The sequence below is a fragment of the Phoenix dactylifera genome, chromosome 5 (assembly GCF_051530095.1).
Source record: "Phoenix dactylifera cultivar Ajwa chromosome 5, Ajwa_hap1_PhDact_Kaust_v1.1, whole genome shotgun sequence".
Lineage (NCBI taxonomy): Eukaryota > Viridiplantae > Streptophyta > Magnoliopsida > Arecales > Arecaceae > Phoenix > Phoenix dactylifera.
The window spans coordinates 23,113,316-23,137,028 of NC_143194.1; the positions used below are offsets into that span (position 1 = coordinate 23,113,316).

The 23,713-nt window shown below is 40.9% G+C and overlaps 2 protein-coding genes, 1 long non-coding RNA gene and 1 pseudogene across 3 annotated transcripts; 3 read left to right on the forward strand and 1 right to left on the reverse strand.

Moving 5' to 3' along the window:
• The first annotated feature begins 3,374 nt into the window (after positions 1-3,374).
• On the forward strand, positions 3,375-3,492 carry LOC148703480 (dolichyl-diphosphooligosaccharide--protein glycosyltransferase subunit 4B pseudogene; annotated as a pseudogene).
• A 7,059-nt stretch (positions 3,493-10,551) lies between these two features.
• LOC103710990 (Eukaryotic aspartyl protease family protein) lies at positions 10,552-12,165 on the forward strand. Its single transcript, XM_008796944.5, has one exon. It carries the CDS (start codon positions 10,618-10,620, stop codon positions 11,887-11,889), a length of 1,272 nt encoding a protein of 423 aa, XP_008795166.4. The 5' UTR covers positions 10,552-10,617; the 3' UTR covers positions 11,890-12,165.
• Positions 12,166-16,557: 4,392 nt separating this feature from the next.
• Positions 16,558-18,828, forward strand: LOC149753496 (uncharacterized). The gene is made up of 3 exons (XR_016395585.1): positions 16,558-16,616; positions 16,665-17,084; positions 18,702-18,828. It is a non-coding gene; the product is annotated as an uncharacterized LOC149753496 (long non-coding RNA).
• Positions 18,829-19,541: 713 nt separating this feature from the next.
• LOC120111450 (cysteine-tryptophan domain-containing zinc finger protein 3-like) lies at positions 19,542-23,486 on the reverse strand. The gene is made up of 6 exons (XM_088723043.2): positions 23,348-23,486; positions 23,125-23,211; positions 22,872-23,026; positions 21,325-21,446; positions 21,114-21,172; positions 19,542-20,332 (listed from the first exon to the last, which is right to left on the reverse strand). The coding sequence occupies exons 1-6, from the start codon at positions 23,432-23,434 to the stop codon at positions 20,141-20,143; spliced, it is 702 nt and encodes a 233-aa protein (XP_088579169.2). The 5' UTR covers positions 23,435-23,486; the 3' UTR covers positions 19,542-20,140.
• Between the last annotated feature and the right edge of the window lie 227 nt (positions 23,487-23,713).

Here is a 23,713-nt window from a genome sequence, read left to right on the forward strand (position 1 = left end):
TTTTACATGGCATAGCACTTCAATGTGTTTTTTGGTATTTGTCATTTGTATGGAATGAGAACCCCAACCCCCACCTTTATTCGTGATATTATAATCTTTTAGATGAGCATTCATCATTCTATAGCTATCACATTCCGAATCCAACACCTAGGTCTGGAATGCGACATAGCTACACACTCTCTAGGACAGAGCCCTAAAGAATATGCTAAGCCAAAAAAATTTATCATAACCTCAATATCCGTGAATAATAATGATCTCGATTCATAACGAACAATAAAATTGATTCAATTATAGAATTTAATCATCCAACCAGTATCAGTGATACTCTATCTATTTATTCCTTGCACATGTTATCTCAACTATAGCCAAATACTACGCAACCTGCAACTCAAAGAAGATGGAGGTTGTGAGCTTTACAGGCCAGTAAGAATTCCGAACTGCTATACCATAAGAAATACGAAAATAATTAATTAGGAATACCAAATAACATGAATATCGCATCAATACTCAGAAAGGAAGTTTGGAAAGAAGAGCTTCTTGGATCTCTCAGACCTCATGTGGTTGGTAATCAATGAAAAAGAGTTTGGAAATGAGCTGCAATTTTGATTATAGATGCCTTCCTTTTTCATCTTCATCTGAAGTGAATTAGCTTGATCCTTTGATGTCTATACTCTAAGCTGCTGGGAGTCAAGACATCTCTTGATTGTGCCAGTCTTTTAGAATGACCTTATGAATGTAAGCGTATTAACTAAAATTTAGAAATTCGTCGAGAAAGTATTTATTTTGCTTTCAGTCTGTCATTATCTAGGATGGACATGGATATGATGCTGCCTAATAATTGACTAAACTTGTATATGACTTCGCAATGAGGAACCTATAAACTGACTTGCAGATGTAACTTCATGGAAGTGAATGTGTTTAGTTTATTAGAAGCTTATAAATGGACATGATGATCCTCATGATAAAGGTTATGGCTACTCTAGCCATATATGTGCATCATAAAGATATGTACACACTTGGAATTAAAAAAGGAGTATTTATTGTTTCTATGAAATATTTGTGGTTTCAACTCCATGACAATTCCTTCAAATGAATGTGAGGGACACCATTAAGTGAGTTGGTGTAGGGGCCTCGAGATTGAAGGAAGAGCAGATTGTAACATTGATGGATATGAGTAATGTGTTCTCTCTGAAATGTTTGAGTAGATTCAAAATAAATTAAGAGCTTTAGATCATCTTCTTTATTATAGATATTGCAGGGGCAAGAGAGACCAAGTCATCATCTTGCTGGAGGACCCTTGATGGTGTCATGAAGGTTAAACATCCACTTGGTATCAATGTGTTGAAGTTTTGATGCAGTTTGTGGAGCAAATGGATGCATAGGTGTTAAGATGTTCTAATGTACTAGTAATTTATGGATATTATATATAGAAACTTCAGTTAGATTCTTTTAACAGTTAATCTTTCATTGCTATGAGGATAGCTGGTGTAATTGGATCGAAAATAGAACCTATTCTCGTATATGGGTAGGGCACTTGAGGATGGTAAGGATGGTGTCCCGCATTGATGAGTTTGCAATAGATATTTTGATCTAGAAAAGTCAAGACTTGTGTGTTTGGTGATTTAGAAAAGAATTTTGGCATGCAACAATATGTCAAGGCTAGAGTTTTGATAATTGATGGTTCTTTTGTTGCCATGGGAGATGGTGGGTAAGCCTACATATTCATTTATTTCTTTTGGTGTTAATTGCTTGTTGTTCGAGAATCTTATAGCTTGTTCCACAATGCCAGTTTGGAATCATGAAACTATCAAAAAACTTTTTGAAACTCCTTCATATGAAAAGGAAAAAATTCATGTCAGCATTTGATCCTTCATTTCTCTATAAATGGTGGCCTTTCTTTGGATAAGATGACTACAAATAGGAGAATTTTTGCTGAACTTATGGAGAAGATGCTACATCTGTAATAGAAAATAAGCAGTAAAACTGGAGTACCTGAAAGCACGGCGGCAGGTGACCAAATGGAATTCCAGGGCCTGCTCAACAATGAGAATATACAGCTCCTCACTTTGTATGCAAACAAAATATCAACTTTTTATAATATTATCAAGAAGGAATATGTAATGGAAGACAGTATCTCTAAACAGCATGACAATGTTCTAGAAGAAAACAATAACTAGATCTTTCATGAAGAACTTTTTGCAAGTTATTTTAAAAACCCATAATAATTAATATGAAAATTCTCAGAAATACAAGAATCAAAAGCATAAAATTCACAAAACATTGTTTAAGTCCTAGACTATTCTATGCTAATCTAGCTTCATTATATATATTCATAAACATGGTTATCGCTGGGGTATGAGTTGCCAAGTTGTAAGCCTGAAACAGCAGGGCGATGTCTCAAAAGTTCAACATGATCTTTCATGTGGAAACTTTTGTAAGATATATTGAGCTCCTCGGAATACTCGTCAAAATTGATAGATAAATTGAGCATGGAAAACAACTTGTAACGAGATTTATCCTCAAGTCTAGTCCATGCTATCTTAATCATACTGCACCTTTCAGTGATAAAAGATCGGTATAGTCCAAGTCTAATTTAATTACTGTTATCTCTACTGTCTTAGCTTCATCAGCATTTATTCATACCATTTGTTGATTACTTGGCTTGTGGTAAATATGTTTGCTGTTCTGTTGTTTGAACCAGTAACTAGCTTGAAGTAGTTCAGCACATTGCTAGATAGAGAGTTTCTTTTACAAAGTAGACAATGCTTTACACCAGTTTTTTGCAAAAATGGTGTATCAGCTATCATGAGTTAGGAGTTTCAGCCAGCAATTTCAGCAGTTTCCTGCAATGGCTGGCTTCGAGTCAGTATTGCAGGAAACTGATCGAAGCCTTGGCTGTATCCATCAAAGTGCTGATTGCCGTTCTTGCTGTTGGCATTTATTGATTATTATGTATTAACCCGTGGCTGTAAATGACTTTCATATGCTGCCATTTTCACATGTGAAGAGCAGGATCTTATCTGAATTGCACAAGAACGAAAAAGAAAATGGAAAAAATAGCAAGGTGCTCAGGAATGTATATTGCTTGTAATATCAGAGAAATATAAAAATTCTGAACTTTGAAAGTGAGATAGTTATTAAGAAGGGCTAGCGAAGAAGAAAAATTTCTTTTATCCAGCAAGCTTTATACTCTTCCAGTCAGATCAGGTTCTAAATGCTGCATCATTTGCACCATACTTTGTATGTTAACTTGCATATACTGTTACATCTCGCATCTCTTAAGAAAACCTGCAAGTATTAGGTTATACATATAGCATGTCTTCCACCCTATCAGTGCCTGATTCAACTGTCATTTGGTTTGTGCTATTTTGCAGATGACTGACAATCAAGACTTGGGATTTTTTGCCAATTTCCCTGGGCGTATGTGTATTTCTTTTGGTAATTATTGCTTATCATTTTGCAATGGCTGACCTGAAATATGAAGGAAATTAAATACTAAACTTTTGATGATTCAGAAACAAGGAGATGAGAGCCTTCATCTAGCAACCTGGATGGTAACATCCCATGTTCGATATGCCATGCATACATTTGCTGTTTAGTGTTACGAGGCAAACTCGCAACAAATCTGATGATATTTTTGCGATCATGCCGAACTTTTAACTTTCATTGTACCCAAATGAATGGTGTTACACATTATTAAAAGAACAATTGTTCTTTCTAGCAGTCCTGTCAAAACACAATCATTTGCCTGCTTTTGTATCAATAGATCTCACCGTGTTCACTCTTGCTGCATCAGCAAGGGCCTATTTGGGGTCATCTTTCTTGTGTTTTTGTTTCTCTACAAATTAGTGGTGTAGAGAAATGCATAGAAGACTCGGGTTAAAGATACCATCCGCACAATAATTATGCAGTTCTTTGCTTTTATTTTCGCTCTTTTCTGAAAGTAATAAGTCTTTGCCTCCAAAAAAAAAAAGCTTTAAAGCTTCGTCAAAGAATTTCAGAAAAATAAAACATTTTCATCATACACGTTCCATTTTTCTTCGTAATTAGGTTTTACAATATGTAATATTTTTTCAAAACAAAGAAGTACATTATATAAAAATTGCCATTCTTCCGTGAAAATGCATTATGGAAACTCCTCCAGCCCCAGGAGAACTACCTTTATTTGCCCTTTGGAGAGCTTTCTTAGAACCCTAGATTTCCATTCCTTATTTTACCCTGTCCAATCATTACAAAAATCTTATGCCTTTAACCACTAATCTGCAGGTCTCTATACTTATTCACTCATTCATTATTAGATTTTCAAAGTCTTAAAGGTAGAACTTGGATCATTATTAGGTGAGCCAAGCTTCTGTTTGTGATAAACAAGACTTGGACTCTTCCTAGTCTTGAATTCCTTCAAACCTTCAACATCCACAACAAGATAGACAATATATCTATTTTTGATGGATATTCTCTTTATATTCTCAATGATGACATCCATAGTCTTCTTTGACCCTAACTTCTCCTCTCATGCCTTTTCACACGTGAGAAGGCGAAATTGCTAGCATAACATGATCTTCCAACTTGCGCATTAGCTGTGCAAGGCACGTGTGGATTTGTAAGAAAACGGTTTGCGACAAACGTTATCGTAGCTATAAAAAAGAAACATTAGTCCTCTACGTAGAATCCAATGTGAGTGGACTCGACCTTTTCTTAAAGGCAGTGCCCTCGGTCCAGGAGTTTCTTCTGAAGGACTGGAGACCCGTGACTCCTTGTCTTGGATTTAGAAGGAAGATGGAATCATCTGGAGGCTGTGCATGGGGAAAACTTCAGTGCCTTCTCTTTCGCATAACACTAAAAAAAGAAAGAAAGAAAGAAAAGAAAGGACGAGCATACTGATGAGGAGTACAAGTAGGCCATTAAGAATCAATCCTTTGAATTGTAAAGGTCGCTGCAACAGCATTTTTTTCCTGCCACCGGCGCAGTCGAGGGCAGATGGCTTGCCGTATTTTTGACTCTTCAGAAGCTTGACTTGGTTTTTTTGTTTTCATGCAGACTTATGCGATCCAGAGGCAGTTACCTTGTAGGGGATTTTGAAGCAAGACTTTTAGGGGCCTCTTTCAATAAAATCATATAGTACTAATTTTCATAACTTGTCCCTGTTTTTTTTTTTGTTTAATTTTTGATGAGAAATATGATGGAAATGCCATCCCTCAGCATGGTTATAACCTTTGATCTCTCTTTGGGCATGCACTAAGAAAGGGATGCCAACCAGCGAAGGAATGTCCAAATTTTTTAGGATTTCCTTCGACTGACCAAGCTAAATCCGGATTACACAATCAATGAACAATATAGCTCAATTTTTTATCGTTAATGATTCTCTCCAACAGTTAATTTTTCCCGACATAAATTTTCGAACAGATGGTTTCCATTGGATATTCTCAACATGGATTTTTTTAAATCATTATCACTCCTTTTGGAGGAGACTCTTCGCGTTCCTTGTTATAACAACTCTTGATGAGATTCTATAAATAAACCAGAAACCTGTTATTGGACTATCACCAGTTGTTCAGCAAGAGGTTTGTGGGACTTCTCAAGATTGCTGCTCAGCTGAGAGCACATAATGATGTTCCTTCTCACTGCCTTCAAGATCTCATATATTCTGGATCCCAAACTCGACCCCACCTATTCCACTGGCCAGCGACGAGAATAACGACAAAATAAAAGAGGGAATAAAGAACTTGCGATAGGACGAATTGCTGCGCTGTGGACATATTTTGAATGCGCCTACTTGTTCGACATTATATTTCGATTCTGCTCTTCTAAAAGGAACATCAGGTCACAAGATGATATTCCTTCTTGTAGGAGGAAAAATGGATTACCCCAAAGCACGTAGATGCATCGTCGGCACGTGATAACGGGCGCTACGGCAGCAACTCTCAAGACGCCCGACCTCAAAGGCGTCCGACTTCAAAGGCTCCCGACCTCGGAGGCGCCCGACTTCAAAGGCGTCCGACCTAGCGTGTCCGACCTCAGAGCGCGCGGCCTAGCTGCTCTGATCTCGGCCGAACTGAGCCCGATCGATCTCTAGTCCAAATAAGGCCCGACCGAAGGGTGAAGCAGACCTCTCTACTCCTTCAGGAATCAAGCTCCTCCCCTCCTCATCCGGGATCTAATCCCGCGATCTCCGCCTGAGCGACGTCAGCAATTAAATACGCACGATCTACACGGACCTCCAGCTTACTCAAAATTTCAGCCCATCCACGGCAACTAGTTGACTTACTCAACTCTGTCCAGTCACCCACAGCAATTTATTAATTCACACGATCACGCCCAATCATGACGGTAACTCATTAATTCATCCAATCACATCACAGGTAACCCTGCACCCATCCTATAAAAAGAGGAACTTCTTCCTCTTAAAGAGAGGACTTCAGACTTTTGGCTGGGCTTACTAAACTCCGCTCTAACTTGAGCGTCGGAGGGCCCTCACCGGAACCCCACCGGTGAGACTTTGTGCAGGTCTGCTACTACACGGGAGGTGGCGCTCGTCCTCTTCTTCCACTCACCAGCAGCTCCCTCGACTCCTCCGGCGTGGTCACCCTGGGGCTAGATTTGAACTACAAAAGGAGGGGGAGATCTCGAGGTCCCCTGGAGAAAGCTGTCCACCGTCGCACCACCCGCCAGAACTCCTTCTCCTCGGTCCGCGATCACCCTCGGGTCCAATTTTCAGCAAGTACACTTCTCACTACCTCCAAGATTTCATATATTTTGGTTCCCAAACTCGATCCCACCTATTCCAGTGGCTAGCGACGAGAATAACGAGGAAATAAAAGAAGAATAAAGAAGTGCGAATAGGACGAATTGCTGCGCTGTGAACACATTCTGAATGCACCCACTTGTTCGACACAACGATTCTGCTCTTCCAGAAAAAACATCGGCTCTCACAATTTCGTCTCCAACTACACCAAACTAAGCCACCAAAAGAGACCTTGCATTAGATAAATATTGCTTTTACAGTTTATAAATTAAGCAGATATATTAGTAACCCCAATCTTGATATTATCCAAAATTCAAATATCTTGATAGTCCAGTAGTGTATATACCTTCAAGTCGCAGGTCAAAACTTCTCCATTCCTGCATCTGCAATAACTCTGACGATTATAATGATCCAAATTATATGCAGTGCGATATATATACACCTGCCGTGATTAATGCAAGCCAAGATGAATCATGGATGTTCTCAATAGATCTCAATGTTTGATTCATAAGAATAAAGATATGCACCTTCCTGCATTACTGATGGTTAGTTCTCCGTCTTATTCGAATTATGAAGGAAACAAACATATCATTAATCTCTCATCCATAAAGTTAGGCTGGATTTCCGTAATATACTCAGGCATGCAAGAAGTAGGGCTCTGTGCGACCATCCGTCCGTTATTGGCCCGAGGAGAGAAGCTGCCGCGAGCCATGTGGAGTATTAGCTGGGTTGCTGTCGTGATGAAGAGAAAAAAAAACAGCAGGCAGAAGCCAACTAGAAGACGAAGAGACGAATGAGGCCAAGGAGAAGAAGAAAAAATGGGAACACTCGTGACCGTTCCCATGTATCGGGCATGTTATAGGAGGGGCCACCGCCACCTTCACGGGACTGGACTTTCATGCTCGTTTCACACTCACGACCTGCCCACTCCAAACCAACAACTTGATGCATGCAAGTTGATGGATGATTACAAATGATATTACATAATGTTGCTAGTACTGTTAAATATCACTGATGCTATTATTGGATTTTCTGAAGTCATGATCTATGATATTTAATAGTGATATGTTAGCTAAATAGCTATATATTAACTATATTTTATGTATAGATCAATGTGCATAAATGAGTAAAGGTTAAAAGGATTTAGATATTAAAAATGATCATAAAAAAAGTTTCTTATGTACTTTTTTTTTCTCTGCTATTTCTGTTGAGAGAGAAGGAAGTGTATTTATGAATTCATACAAATTTAATATACTAAGCGTAAGCCATGAAATATTTGGCTGCACTATGGCAAAACTATATTAATTAAGAATCTAGTCATAAGACAATCACGATTGATCAAGTAATGATTAAGGCATAAATTTTGTTAAAGTGCTTTGAGATTTTAATTTCTGACAAATTAAATGTTGTGGCACAGGAGACATTTATAACATGCTGTTCATGACGTAGAAATTTATGCTAAAAGGAGGTTAGAAGACTATACTGTATTGCTTTTAGACCAAATAACCATTTCTTTTATAAAAAAAGGAAAGATTGGGGACAATATAATCTTATCTGCTCGCCCTTAGGCACTCAAGGAAAAGATGTAACTAACTCTAAATGGTTACAAATCTTCAATAACAGCCTAGATGTGAAAGTTATCTGCGTGCAACCAAACAAATTAAAAGAAGACAAAATGCACGGCCACAATAACCTTGTAGAATGCGGATGTATGTAGAATGAAAATTTCCTAATTATTCCTAATTTTCTTGGAGATCGCATGGCTTCCATGGATGGCATTTCTGCTATGCCAACACAACCATATGTTCCATCATACAGATCTCGTTTGATTTTTCATTACATGTAACAATCTTATACTATGGATTCTATTCTCTAGCTGGTTAATTTTATCTTCTTTTTTTGTACGCATGATTCTCAAGATTGTCATATGTATATCTTATAAATTAATGCCGATAATATAAATCACCAAGTGAATATGCCTCTAGGGATTTTGCTTGAAGATAGCTCCTCTAATTCAACTTAAGCAATTGAAGAGTACTTGGAGGATCATCAAATGGTCGCCAAATGGATCGCCAATCAAATACCAGCCTTGCTTAACTATATCTTGTACTATGCTGACAAGAATCAATAGTATTTATTCGTACCTACCTTGGATCAAGACAAACAACCTTCGCTTTTGTTTTCCATCCAATCTTATCTTTATAAATTTCATATATAAATAGCCAATAGAATCAGAGAAGAGCAAGATATAGAATTTGTCTTAAAATAAATAAAGAGTTTTCTGCGTACATACCTTCCTAATATTGAAATTTGAGTTAATACATTCTAAAATTGATATTTGCATATATACCCTCATCAAACACTTATTTTGTATCTATACCCTTCTTTTTTTTTTTGTGTGTATATGTACCCATGCCAATATGCCATCTAATGCTGTTAAGAAGTTAGCAACTTATAATTGAAATGACGAAAATACCATTAATGGATAAACATGCAAAAAGAAACGTTTATAAGGGTATACATGTAAATAGCAATTTTGGAGGATATTCATGTAATTTCATATACTTAGGAGGATATACACGTAAAAAAATCTTTATACTTTTGCATAAATACCTTTCTAAAAATTAGAATTTGCATGAATGCCCTCCAAATTAATATTTACGTGCATGCCCTTACAAAAATAGTATACTATTTTTGCATAAATACCTTTAACATAGCAATTTAGCTAACATAATTAGCCAAAATCATATTTTTTAAAAACTATTGCGAGAGATTTGCAACATTTATTTTATAGACCCTACTTTTAGCTCTATGAATTATTTTTTAAAAAAATATTGTGAGAGATTTGCAACATTTATTTTTTAGTGAACGAGATTTACAATGTTTATCTTTTAAATTTAGAAAATTTCTCATGTGCAGGCTGGTGGCTGATTTAAAATTACTGTGACAAGATGGGCCGCGTATATTAAATCTTTTCTTCTTCTAGAAAATTAAAACTCCAAAGAAAAGTGGCTTAAAGTGCACAACGTAAGAGGTGGCCTTCTACTACATGGTTGCGGAGGTTGTTAATAAGTCTAAAGGGTTCGAAGTTGTTTAATGATTTTGCTTAAGGATGATTGATATTGTTCTTTCACCCATGAGTATAACAGTAGTAAGAAAGTTTAATCATTGCAATCGACCGTATGCCTTTAAGAGATTCTAATCTTTTTATATATTCTAATACATGCACTCATATATCTATAACAATAAATATTATAAGCTATATTTCGATGAAATAAGATATAGTGGTTGTGATAAATGAAGAAGAATAATTTCTTGATTAATGAAAGAACTTTCATAACTCTTTTTATTATCTGATTATTAGATCAATTTATTTCATAAGCAATATTTTTACGAAAAATATTAAGAAGTAGGCACTAGACAAATACAAGTGTTAAAACAAGTTGACATAGAAAAAAATAAAAATAAAATTTTTTAATTTTATTTGCATATATACCTTTATATTTTTCGTTTGCGTATTTACCTATTGAGGATATTTCAATTATTTTTAATTTTAAACTACTATTTTTTTAACGGTGTTAGATAGTATGGGTATATATGTAAGAAAAAAAAAAGGTATACACGCAAAATAAATATTATATATATATATATATATATATATATATATATATAAATTTTGAAAGGGCATTTAGGAGGATATGTAAAAAATAAAATAAAATAAAATAAAAGAAAGGAAATTACTCCTCTCATTGCACTCCCCCTTCCTCATCCATAAATACCCCACCAAAGCCACCCTTGACCCTTCGGACCAATAAACCAGCGCTCCGCCTCCTCTCCTCACTGGACTCATCCGAGTCCGACCAAATTCCATAGCCATGGCTTTCCTCTTCCCCCCATTCCTCTCTGTCCTCCTCCTCCTTTTCTCTACCTCCATTGCCACTGACATTCCCATCTTTCACTCCAAAGCTCCACCCCCTCCCGCCTCCTCCTCCCTCTTCGACTCCGTCCTTGCCGCCGCCCACACCGACCCCGCCCGCCTCGCCTTCCTCTCCCAGAAGACCACCTCCGTCCCCATTGCCTCCGGCCAGCAGCTCCTCCAGTCCAACTCCTACGTCCTCCGCGCCCAACTCGGCTCCCCCGGCCAGCTCCTCCTCCTCGTCCTCGACACCGGCTCCGACGCCGCCTGGGTCCCCTGCTCCCCTTGCTCCTCCTGCCCCTCCTCCGATCTCTTCCTCTCCTCCAACTCCACCACCTACTCCTCCCTCTCTTGCTCGTCCTCTTGGTGCCCCATGTTCCAAGGCCAAAGCTGTGCTGCCTCCCCATCCCCATGCACGTATAACTCCGGCTACGGTGGTGACTCCACCTTTAGTGCCACCCTCTCTCAAGACTCCCTCCGTCTAGGTCTCGACGTCATCCCCAATTATGCCTTCGGCTGCGTCAACGCCGTTACCGGCAATGCAAACAGCTTGCCTAAACAAGGCCTCTTGGGCCTGGGTGGTGGGCCCATGTCGTTGCTCTCCCAGGCCGGTTCGTTATATAAGGGGGTCTTCTCCTACTGTCTACCAAGCTTCAAATCCTACTACTTCTCCGGTTCTCTCCGGCTCGGTCCGGTCGGGCAGCCAAGGAGCATCCGAACCACCCCGCTGCTCCACAACCCGCACCGGCCGTCCCTGTACTACGTGAACCTCACCGGGATCAGCGTGGGCCGGGTCCTTCTCGCGGTCCCGCCCGGCTCCTTCCGGTTCGACCCGACCACGGGGGCCGGCACCGTGGTCGACTCGGGGACCGTCATAACTCGGTTCGTGTCGCCGATCTACGCGGCGCTGGCGGACCAGTTCAAGAGGCAAGTCAACGCGCCGGGCGGGTACTCGGCGCTGGGCGCGTTCGATACGTGCTTCAGTACGGACGAGGTGTCGAGGACGCCGCCGGTGACGCTTCACTTCGAGGGGCTGGATCTGGTGCTCCCCGTGGAAAACACTTTGATACACAGCAGCGCCCGGCCGCTAGCGTGCCTCGCCATGGCGGAGGCGCCGGGGAATGTGAACTCGGTGGTGAACGTCATCGCCAGCCTCCAGCAGCAGAACACGAGGGTGATGATCGATTTGGCGAATGGGAGGGTGGGGTTTGCACGGGAGGTGTGCAACTGAGGGAGCAGGGAATCCCATGTTATTTGTATTCTCTATTTGTTTTTGGTCTTTTGTTTCAAGTGGGGAGGCGTGATAAGGATTCTGGCCTGAGGGGTCACGGGTTGGTGTCGTTGTCTTTTTTGTGTCGTTGTTTGGGGTTGCAGTAGAGATGAGGTGTCAGGTGTGAGAGACACGGGGTAAGGCCTGTGTCCGTTTTACCGTGAGAGCAGCAGTAAGAAAGCTCGTCATCCTATATGTGCAATAATTTATCTTTACTTCGTCCCATCTTTTACTTTATCTCTCGATTTTTTTTTACTCCTTTATAAAGTTAAATAATTACTAATAATAATATTTTTACAATTCAAGAGAGAAACTGGTAAATGGCAAATTTGAAATTTAAAGGCCAGATCACCTATGAATCCGGCTACGAATCAGATTTCCCGTTACTTTGTCCGCTGCCAATTGGATGTGACTTCCGGTTGCTCTAATCCCATTCGGTGAGCAACAGAGGAGAGAACGAAGACCAAACCTGTCAAAAGAAAGACCAACAGAGCTATAAATTTGATGGTCTCGTATGTGGCTAACTGCTCTGGGAAAGCTCTCTGGATATATTTATACTAATAGTATATGGGTAGCAAAAAAAAAAAACAAAAACAAAACAAAAATTAGGACCATGGAGTTTGAAGGAAATGGAGGCCTACGTATGTTCACATATCAAAAATCGAACAAATTGCTCAATAAGTTACTAGCAACCCAACAAGGACAGAAAATTATGCACGACATAATTAAACAATGCATTAGAGAATATTCTTACAGGTGTACGTTTCCATGAAAGCATCAATGGGATTATGGGACAGCATATCATGCAATGGGGTTTGTTTCCAAGCTTATTTTAATGTAAACAATTATCCACGAATAAGTGAATCAGCGAGCAATATACGTCAAGAGGAATGAATATTTATCTACATGAAATAAAAAGTATCATGGGTTAAGCTTCAAATATAGGATGGTTGGACGCTTGTCCACACAAAATTGTTGGTTCAAATATGAAGAATACAGGAATCTAACCTTTTGCAGGCGCCTATATAAAAGATGTTATGAAGAGTAAATCAACTAGAGCAAATGAACCTTTAGAGATAACCATATGTATCCAGATGGGTTCATATGATCAATGCTGAGGCGTGATATCCTGACCAAAAATTTGAGCACATTTTTGCCGATATAATCTTTGGTTTGTGGGTTTTCTAATAAATGCATGGTAATAGCTTGATCCATTGTTCCCTGTCAGCAAATGGAGGTCCACCGATCTATCCCAGAAAATAGCGAAGAGACATGGATTAGGTTAGAATTGCCATCATTGGCCCTACCTTGTGATAGATGGGGTAGGAAAATTTGACAATTTTCCCTCTAAACAAGACCAGATTTACCTGGTTCTTTCTATTGGGCATCTTTATCAAGCTGTTATTGACAGGTTCTCAAGATCTATTCCATTTTATCATGGACCAAAAATCTGACGCGTCAAAGCTTGCTAAATTCTCATCACCGTGGTGGAGTCCTTGGGTCACAACGTAGGACCTCACTCCAAAAAACATTAGCCAGAAGATTGTTATTTAAGCTTTTTGGTCCTATATAATAAGTACTCAAGATTTATTTAGTGCATAACCAATATAGGATTAAATATATGCCCGCATGAGTTCTCATACCTTAGTTCCTATCCTCACTGTGCAGTCCATGTTGCTTTCTTCCTTATGATAGATAAACTCAACACACCAATTTACTTTTGTTTGTCAAATAATACGCTTAATAATCTTCAAAACGCCCAACTTTATAACAGTGTCTCACCAACATTCTGGGGTCATGTGGTCTGGATGTTGTAAAATTCATGCTAAAAGATTATTGTGTGGAGCCCATGCATGTCCTAAAGTTGCACCGAGCCAATGGGCCTAAACTAGTTTCACTGGCTTTTACTTCTACAGTATGAATAAGGTGGCAAGATCACTGTATTGCTTTTTGAAGAACAAACATTACATTGGCTATGGATATGGTAATAACTCTGATATTTAGGGCTCGTGAGCCGACCTGGAGTGGCCAAGCCCAGCACGACAGCGCCCAGCCCAGCCCTCGGGCTCGTAGGCTGGCCCAAAGAGGCCAGGCCCAAGGCCACCGTGCCCTATGGCATGATGCAGTGGAAATAGGAGTCTTCTTCCTCCTCCGATTTCGGTGGAAATCGGAGTTATCCAAGCAATCTGAGTTCGACTGGAACTCTAAGATTTCATCTATTTAACTCCTCCTCCTCCTCCTCCTCCATTGAAAGCCATCCACAATGAGTCTAAGAATCGTCGCCGATCTCGACGATTCTTCTCCGAGTCTTCTCCTCAATTCGTCGCCGAAACCTCATCGAACCGAGGTAAGCATTGCCCGTCTCTCTGTCCTTCTTTCCCAAGTTGTTGCCACCGTTCATAGTCTTTTGGGATGGTGAATCATTGGAATCTCTCCCGAAATAAGGGTACCCTGTTTCGGCGACTCTTCCTCCCGTGTTCGCCGTCGTCGGTCACCAAGATTGGCCAAGCTTCGATGGCTCCCAAGAGTTTTGACATCATGTGGCCGTCGGTCAAAGAGATCGACTGTGATGTAGGCCGAGTTACCATAAATCAACCAATATTTTTCTCTATTTTCCTCCTTTCTTACTTGTGCCGGTTGGCCACCATCGTCGGCGAGGCTGCGGCCAAAGGATGTCCCTAGGCTGCCGCCACCGGAACAGGCCACCTTGGACGCCACCACCCTGATTCAAAGAAGAAGAGGGAGAGTGGGTTCTCCCCTATTTTGATAAAAAAAGAAGAGAGTCTTCTCTCTCTTCTTTCTCTCTCCTTTCTCCTCTCTCTTGATTTCTCTTTCTTTATTTTTCTCTATTTGCATGATTATATGGACCCGGTAGAAGGGTCCTAAATATTTTCATTGTGGATCCAGGTCGACCCCAGTCATGGACCAGTGTCGCTGCGTCCACGCGTCGCGCTAGTTTTACCCCGACCATTGCCGAGCACTGCTGAAGTCTATCATCATGAATCCTTATTGTGTTATCCGTACATGGTCTGATTCTTGTTTCATGAGTTGATTGGCATAATTGGCTAGAGGGTCCTAAATTTATTATCTTTTTCTTGATTGGATATATATTTCTTGATCAGATGGATTGAGTTACGTTGTGCTGACCGATTCAAATAATTAGGCGTTGTCATCTAGTTGGTCTCGTATATCTTTCTATATGAATCTATTTTTCACAGTCAGCCCTAGTTTTGTATAGAGATGCAGTCATTTGGACAGGAAGAAGCCCAACTTCTAATTTCTAAATTGAGGTAAGGCCCTAACCCTTTATTTTAATTTTCAATTAAAAGAGAACAGAGAATATGGGTAATATTAGAACACTAAGTACTTATTGAATAATTGATTCATTACTATGGTGAGTGACTGATAAAAGAAAAGTTAGTGTTATATTAATATTAAATTGGTTGGATATATTAGGTGTGGATAGGTAGTATTGTAGCTATATTGGATTGCAGTAGAGGTAAGAATTTCTATACTTGAATGATCACATATATATACATATTTATTGGTTTGTATCACTGGATTTGCATCATGAGATTTATATCAGTTTGGCATGGGACGATATGCTTTTGTATGATTTTCAGTACAAATATATTTATATGGTTATTATACGTATCAGATGTTGAGAACATTTATATGAATAAAGACATTTTGAATTTGAAAAAAAATTATTGTATAGATGACAACTGATTTGACAAGAGTAATGGGCAAACAGACAGATAAAACATAGCTTGAACTAACCTCACTGACATATATATGAAAGGCCACCATGGGTTGGATAGCCACCATGGGTTTACGCATGGTATCCGCCTTGAGCTGGGTCATAAAGCCACCACGGGCTTATGCATGGTATCAGCCTCGAGCTGGGTCATGACGCCATCATGGGCTTACGCATGGTATCAGTCTCGAACTAGGTTATAAAGCCACCACGGGCTTGTACTAACCTCACTGACATATGAAAGGCCACCACGGGTTGAAATCACATGTGAAGGGGATGATTAAATAGAGCATCATTGATACTGGTTGAATGATTAAATTTTGTAATTGGAACAGTTTTGTTATCTATTATAAAATGAGATCGTTTTGGTTCACTAAATAATAAAGTTGTGATAAATTTTTCAGCCTAGTATATTCTTTAGAGCTCTGCTCTAGGAAGTATGCCGCCGCGTCGCATTTCGGACTTGGGTGCTGGATTTTGGGGCGTGACAAATACCCCAGCAGGATGACAGCATTACCGCTTTCAGCATAAATATGTTAGAGGTATCAGCAAGCAGAGCAACGCCAGCTCAATGGCACTCTTCTCATGGCGTGAGGTTCCAAGTTTGATCCAAAATGATTGCAATCTCACCGTTGTTCTCACCCAAAAAATAGAAAGGTCAGAGGACAAGTCCAGTTTCAGAGAAAAGGATACCTTTTATGTTTAAAATTATAGATCTTAAATTGGCGCTCCACATCCCTACATCCTTCAGTGATAACTTCATGAGATGAACAAACTCTCCCGCGTCGTAGAAACTGAAATCAAGAGCCTTTTTCATTGATAGACAATCCCTCAGCTTCGTGTCCGTCGGTGCAAGAGTGGTGTATGTGTGAGATATGGGGCTGAAGTCGGCAGCCCCAGCCGGCTTCAGCCCCGTCCCCATTCTAGGAAGGTCGGAACCGGAGAGGATCGCAATCAGCCCCGTCCCCATTCTAGGAAGGTCGGAACAGAGGATCGCGATTGCGATCCTCTCCGGTTCTTCCGGGGACAAACCAGGCAAGGGCGCCGCGGGGATCCCGCGGCGCCCTCCCTCCGACCGATCCGCGGCCAATCCCGGCCGCGGAATCCTCTCGGCCGCCGCGATTCACGCGGCGGAGAGTCGCCGCGAGGGGTGATAAAAAACCCCCAAGCCCTCCTCTCCTCCGCATCCTCCTCCTCCTCCTCCTCTTCCCCCCTTCGCTCCTCCTCCTCTCCTTGGTGACCGGCGTCCTCTTCCCGACCGAGCGCCGCCCGGACTCCCTCGCGGCCACCACCTGTTCCGAGATTCATCCTCTAGATTTCGAGCGCCGCCACCGCCGCTTGACCACCGAATCGAGCACCGGCGGCCGAGATCTTCCTCCCACTACCTCTGCCACCGCCGGTAAGCCTCCCTCCTCCTTGCTTTTATGGGTTTTGGTCTCCTCTGTTTCACCCAAGCAACCGAGATGATCTCGGTTGTTTCTCCTTCCCGTCGGCCACGGCGACAGTCGCCGGCCGCCATGGCGGCCGGCTAGCCATCGACCGAGGGGTGGCCTCCGGCCACCCAGGCCGGCCACCCCGCCGGCCCTCTCCCTCTCTTCCATCTCTCCTACTCCCCCTGTCCGTTGGGGGGGGGGGGGGGGGGGGGGGGTTTGGGGAAGGAAGAGGCCCATCACGGGCCAAGCTGGGCCCGTTGGGCCCTATCCATTGCAGGCCCAACTTGGGCCCAGTCCAGTCCGGATGGGCCCAGTTGGGCTGAACCTCTATAGGCCCGACTTGGGCCCAGTTCACGGCGGGCCCGACTTGAGCCCAGTTCACGGCAGGCCCAGTTTGGGCCTAGTTTAAAAAAAAAAAAAGAGAGAGAGAGAAGAAGAAAATCCGAAACCCAACTTGGGCCCTATTCAGATCCGAGCCCGGAACCCGAACCCGGATCCGAAACCCGGAACTCGAAACCCGAACCCATTTGGCCAATAAATGAAATTTTACAGATAAGCCCTTGACATTATGTTATTTCAGGACCTTCTGTAATTTGTATCTGATCCCTATAGAAAAGATTTATTACATAAAGGTCCCCAACTATATTTTATTTAGCCCACTCGAGCTTTATAAAATAGTACCCTGTAAATTAAGTATTAGTCCCTGCAATAAATTTTATTGTATAAATGAACTAATTAGAAGCCAACCTTGGGGGCCCTACTTAGCTGGGTCTATGCGGGCCCATTGGGCCGTGCCCAATATGGGCCTATGGGGCCATGCCCATTATGGGCCAACTCTGGGCCCTGTTAGGCCGTGTCCAATAGTATTATTTTTGAATTTTTGCTTAATTCTGATATTAACAAAGAATTAATTAAATTTAAACAAGTGAACCTGATCTGTCTATCTGAAGTAGGAATTAAGCGAGAAGAGGTAAGTAACTTAATGCTTCAAAGTGCATTTTCGAAATTATTTGGTAAAATAACTATTAGTGGATTAATTTTGAAATATGTTTTGTATTTAGTAAAATGGGTCTGGCATGTTAAATTTTATTTGAAAATTTTGTTATATGCTCTGAAATCCGCAAAATATGACTGGATAATTTATGAAATCTATTTTTCTGTATATATGCATTCTCAGCATGGCTATGATCTGTTCTGCTCTGTTCTGGCCCTGCCAATGGGGATTATACGTTGGACCTGTCGACTTGTAATCTGTGAGGAACCGGTTTCGACACCGCACCACCGGTGATTAGAATAGTGGTTTCTGGACACCGGCTGCCATCGGTGGGTAAATATAGTGGATTTGGCACCTTGTGCGACCCATGCCACTGGGTTACGTGGCCGTAGCTTATTATGTTGAGATTCTGGTATCAGAATTTTTGGAAAAATGATAATAAGTTTTGAAAATAGTAAAACGATGTTATTTATGATTTATTCCAGTCATTATCGTGTATTTTGACCTGATATGCTCCGACCCCACTTTGGGGTATTTTGTTGCTTACTGGGCTAGTATAGCTCATTATTTTATTTTCTCTGTTTTTCAGATCCAGAGGCTTGATCGCACGGGAATGGGGAGTGCGTTAGATGTTCCGATGATTCCATCAGTTATTGGTCCTTTAGTTAGATTGATTAGAGTATTTGACTTACGTCAGCATATGTTATTTGAAATTTTGTAAGATTGCTTTTGAATAAATTTAAATAATTATGTCAGTTTTGAACATATGTATTTGCTTTGATATGATCTGATGCCTAGCACGCCTGTGCGGCCCGCCGTGCGGGCGTGCGGCGTCTGCCGCGCCTCGGGCTCGGGGCGTGACAGATTTGGTTCTTCTTTTATGTGAGGATCCGTGCGGGCGTGTATTTAGTCCCACATCGGTTATTCGCTGGGTAGATCTTGGGTACATATACAAAATCAAGGAACCCAAATAATAACTTCCGGCGAGCCATTTTGGGTGAGGTCCTGGGTTGTTACAAATGGTATCAGAGCAGACCCGACGCATAACCTATGTGGATTAAGGGACACTGCAGTACAGATCCATTGGGGCTGACCACGGACTGATCGTGGTGCTTGTGATTAGATTTGAATGGATTTGAACCCTTAGCCTGACGAGGACGTCAGGGCTAGAACGGGGGAAGTATGTGAGGATCCGTGCGGGCGTGTGTTTAGTCCCACATCGGTTATTCGCTGGGTAGATCTTGGGTACATATACAGAATCAAGGAACCCAAATAATGACTTCCGTCGAGCCATTTTGGGTGAGGTCCTGGGTTGTTACAGTATGGTAGCAAGTTCCAGAGCAGATGAGATCTCAATAGGTGTATATAAACGCTCACAGTATAGGATATCCTCCATCTTTGCGTTCCAATTCATCCAATTTGAACCACTCAAACAGAAAAATTTTGCTTATATCTAAACCTTCAAATGAATGAACGGGTACCAGAAAAAAATTATAGCAAGATAATACTGACTAAAGGAAACAATTTTGTTCTTCCCAACTAATATCTTTTTTTTTTTTTTTTTGCCTTCGGCGGGTTCATCATACAAAGCGTATAGGAATACATCTAATAAAATCAAAATACACAAGCTCACGGAGTGCCCGAGGCGGCTCTCCCTCTTTTGACCACACGGTATATCTTGAGTAGTGAGCCGCATAGGCAGCCACCCAGACGGCCGTCCCATTGGCCTCTCTAAAAACATACTTGGCCTGAAAGGTCATCCCATCCCTCGTCATTATCCCAATGTCCCGGAGCAAGAGGTGGTCCGTGCTCACGCCCTTCAGCCCCCCTAGATCCAACTGATCACCATGGTTGAATTGCCCTCTAAGACAACCGAACTGGCCTGCAGCACCTACCTCGCATGTTGAATACCTGCCCTGGCAACTAACATCTTTTCTAAACAAATCCATTCATTGGTAAAGACAGTATAAATCAGCACTACTGATACTATCCACCAACTTCCAATGTTACATTCTCAGTAGTTGTAATCTACATTCCTGTATCCTTCAGTGCTAGATTGACAAGGTGAATGAAGTGTCCCATATCATAGTGATCACAATCAATAACCCTCTTAATTGATGATATGCATCCCTGAGAACTTTGTAGTTGTTGTTGAACACTGGATTCCAAAATACGGCGTGATCTCCGCCCTGCATTTATAGCACACCTAGCATGGTCTCCCTGTGTAAGAAAAACGTATTGAAACTTCAACTAGTCAATCTAAGATCAGCGCAAGACACAAGGAAATATAAATTGTTTGGGCAAATTCTGAAAAAATCTGATTAAATTGAATTCAGAAAAACTGAGTTCCAGGTTTGTTATCTTATAGTTTTAGAATCAGTATATCAATCAGTATAGTTAGATAAGAAGAAAAAAGAACAATTTGAGGATATCAATTATTTCTGAATTGAACTGTGGTCTGCAATTGCATAACACTTAGTCAAATCAATATGCTCTGTGTTTCAAATTTAAAATGAGTTTAAGAAAATTGAAAGAATCAATAAGCTATTTTATTATTCAACCGCGTATTCCTCTGTTGTATTGTTCTTGGGTTTTTTCCACTTTTTAACCTCCTTTTCTTGAGTTTAGATTGGGGTCTACTTGTTTGTGTTGTTTGGATGCATTTCCACAAATTTGTAGGAATTGCATCCAAATACAATGATATTTCTTAAATTATATTAGGACACAAATCTCTTCCATGCACTCATGGAAAACAAAATTTGCACCAACAAGATGGCTGATTAAGGATGTGGTACACTCAAACAGCAAATTATATTTAGAAATATGTTTGATATCTTCTTCTGTTGAATTTTCCTGTTTTTTTTTTCTTATTTTATTTCGTTTCATTATTAATGAAATGTAAACCTTAATCAACAACATTTGCTTGTAGTACTACTAACAGTTCTATTGTTCCCATTTCTAATAGTATTATCAAAAATAGGAAGAAAAGAGTATAAGTTACAATGCAGAGAAGCTGCTTGCGATCATCTTTTTGTTCAAAACCCCTTTCAGAGATTATACCTGGAGAAGAAAACATATTGAAGTTTTAAGTCCAATCGAAGAACATTTACCTGATTGTATGAATGCAGATATCAAAGTAGATTTCCAAAATTAACAGTGTCTGAAGTTCATAAGAGGTGGGAAAGATATAAGTTCAGTGGTGAAGTGAGTACTTCTTTTAGTTGGAGCAGTAGATAATAAATGGACAATTCTCATATATGCGAACTCCAGGCATTTGTATACAAGAGCTGCTGCTTCAGGCTTCCCATTCTTCTCACAGGTTACCGCAGAGTACCTATATTTGAGTGCAAATTCAAGTAAATAGATGGATATAACTTAAAAAGTCATTGAATCGTAAGGATGAAAGCTTGGTTAACCACTTTATCACTTAACCAAAGAGTGGTCACAAGAGGTGTTTCAATTTTGGGAGTCGAAGAGTCATTATTTTTATTCATGATTCAAATCATCAATTGGCTATAAGATGATGTTGGGGGAAAAATGGACCACCCCACAAATACAATTAAAGCACCCAAATCCGACAGCAGGCCGAGCTCAGAAGACCGAGCTCATGCAGACCGAGCCGAGCTCATGCAGGCTGAGCTCAAAAGACCGAGCTCATGCAGGCCGACCTCAGAAGGCTGTCGAGCACAGAAGGCTGAGCTGACCTCGGAAGGCCGAGCTCATCGTCCACATACTACAACCATGCCCTGCAGCAGCCTCACTGCACCATGCTTTACTTGTCGGCCACGCCACAACATATCAACCAGGGATCATACTCTGCTACGACTGTCAACGCCTCACCATTCCCAAGAATGGACTGCACTGCGCGCCACAAGCAAGCTCTGGCAGCGCGCCATCTCCTCCCATGATGGGAACGGGCCATCCACGGCAATTCATTACTTCACATGCCCACGTCCAATCGTGACGATAACCCATTAATTCGCCCAGTCACATCATAGGTAACCCTGCCACTCTTCCTATAAAAGGGGAGCTTCTCCCTATAAAAGGGGGCTTCTTCCTCCCAAGGGAGGCTTCGGACTTCTACATACAGTCCATCTCCTTCTCCAAAATTAAGTCCCCCTCTGACTTAAGCATCGGAGGGCTGGCGCCGGAAACCCCGGCCACCGGCTTCTTGCAGGTCCCTCGGAGAACGCAGCCCGCCGATATACTGCCACCCGCCACTCTCGCCGGAGCTCCTCCTCCTCGGTCCGCGGTCGCCCCCGGGTCCAATTTCCAGCAACAGATGGCATTTGAATCTTAAGCAGTTCTAGGAGCTCCATTAGTAGGGCTTACACAGCACACGCAAAACTCGATGAGGACATTTGCAGTTTCAAGATTGCACCCAATTTATTCAAATATGCAAAAATTACACAAATATTCTATAGAATAATCGAACCGATATAAAGCATCATAATTTTAAGTGGAAAATATGTTTGCCAAGGTTTGATCTTTTAATTGGCTAATTGTAAAATTGATGGTATGAAATATTGTATATTGTCAATATTGGGGAAAATATATGAGTACTTCGTTCGACAACTTTAGGACATGAAGCTCTTGGAACACCATATCAATATAGATTTAAAGTTACACGATCGACATTGCCAAGTCAAATAAGCTTCTGAACTAAATATTGTAATGTCACAATTCTAGTAAGGTAAACATCATTTATGTCAACTAAATCTAGCCTCTTATCCTTTAATAAAGTACTTAAATATCTTACCTGAAAAGCCTTGCTGCATCTCGATAGTGATGAAACACATTATTGGTATCTCTTGGACGTTCACCTTGAATGATGCAGTCCTCGAGCAAGGATGCACCTTTTAGAAATGTTAGCGCCCCATCGAGATGTATTTTACTGATATCAACTTCCAGGGCCTGCAACATTCATCATCAACCATCACTACAGGGGGAAAAGATCAAACAGTAGAAAAATATTACAAAGCAATAAGCTAAAGAACGAAGATTCTGCAAACCTTTAACCGATCGGCTAAACTTTTTAGACTTCTAGCATCCTCCAGAGTAGCAATAGCCATACAGTAACATTTTGAATCTCCATAACTCTTTTGTACCCACCAAAATCATGGTTAGATAGGACCAAATAAAATACCATTAGTTTCTGGATTTAACCTCAGCTACTTTGCTATAAAGTATAAATATGCACTTGATGAAAGGAACAATAAAAAGAATCCAAAGGACCTTTAGCTGAGTTTTCAGGTGATGAGCATGTTCCAAAGGATCTGGCGTGTCAACGGGTAAGAATGTGCCATACTCCCCTTGACACATTGGCCCTGAGTAAAGATCAAGGAGTTAGGGGCTAGACATGACCAAGTTAATAAGGATATGATGGTGAAGTATTGAGAAAGGTAACTAGTTTCCTATGCCCATTCTTTTCTGCACCTTCCAGAGAACATAATAATGAATCAGAATAATGAACCAGAAACATTTCAAGATCACCGAAAATCCTCGAATATAAGTGTGCCAATTTTTAAATTTCACTTTGAGTAGGTAGTTCTAATTATCCTGTTATGAGTTAAAAGACACTCGAAAAGGAGGTGTCAGTGT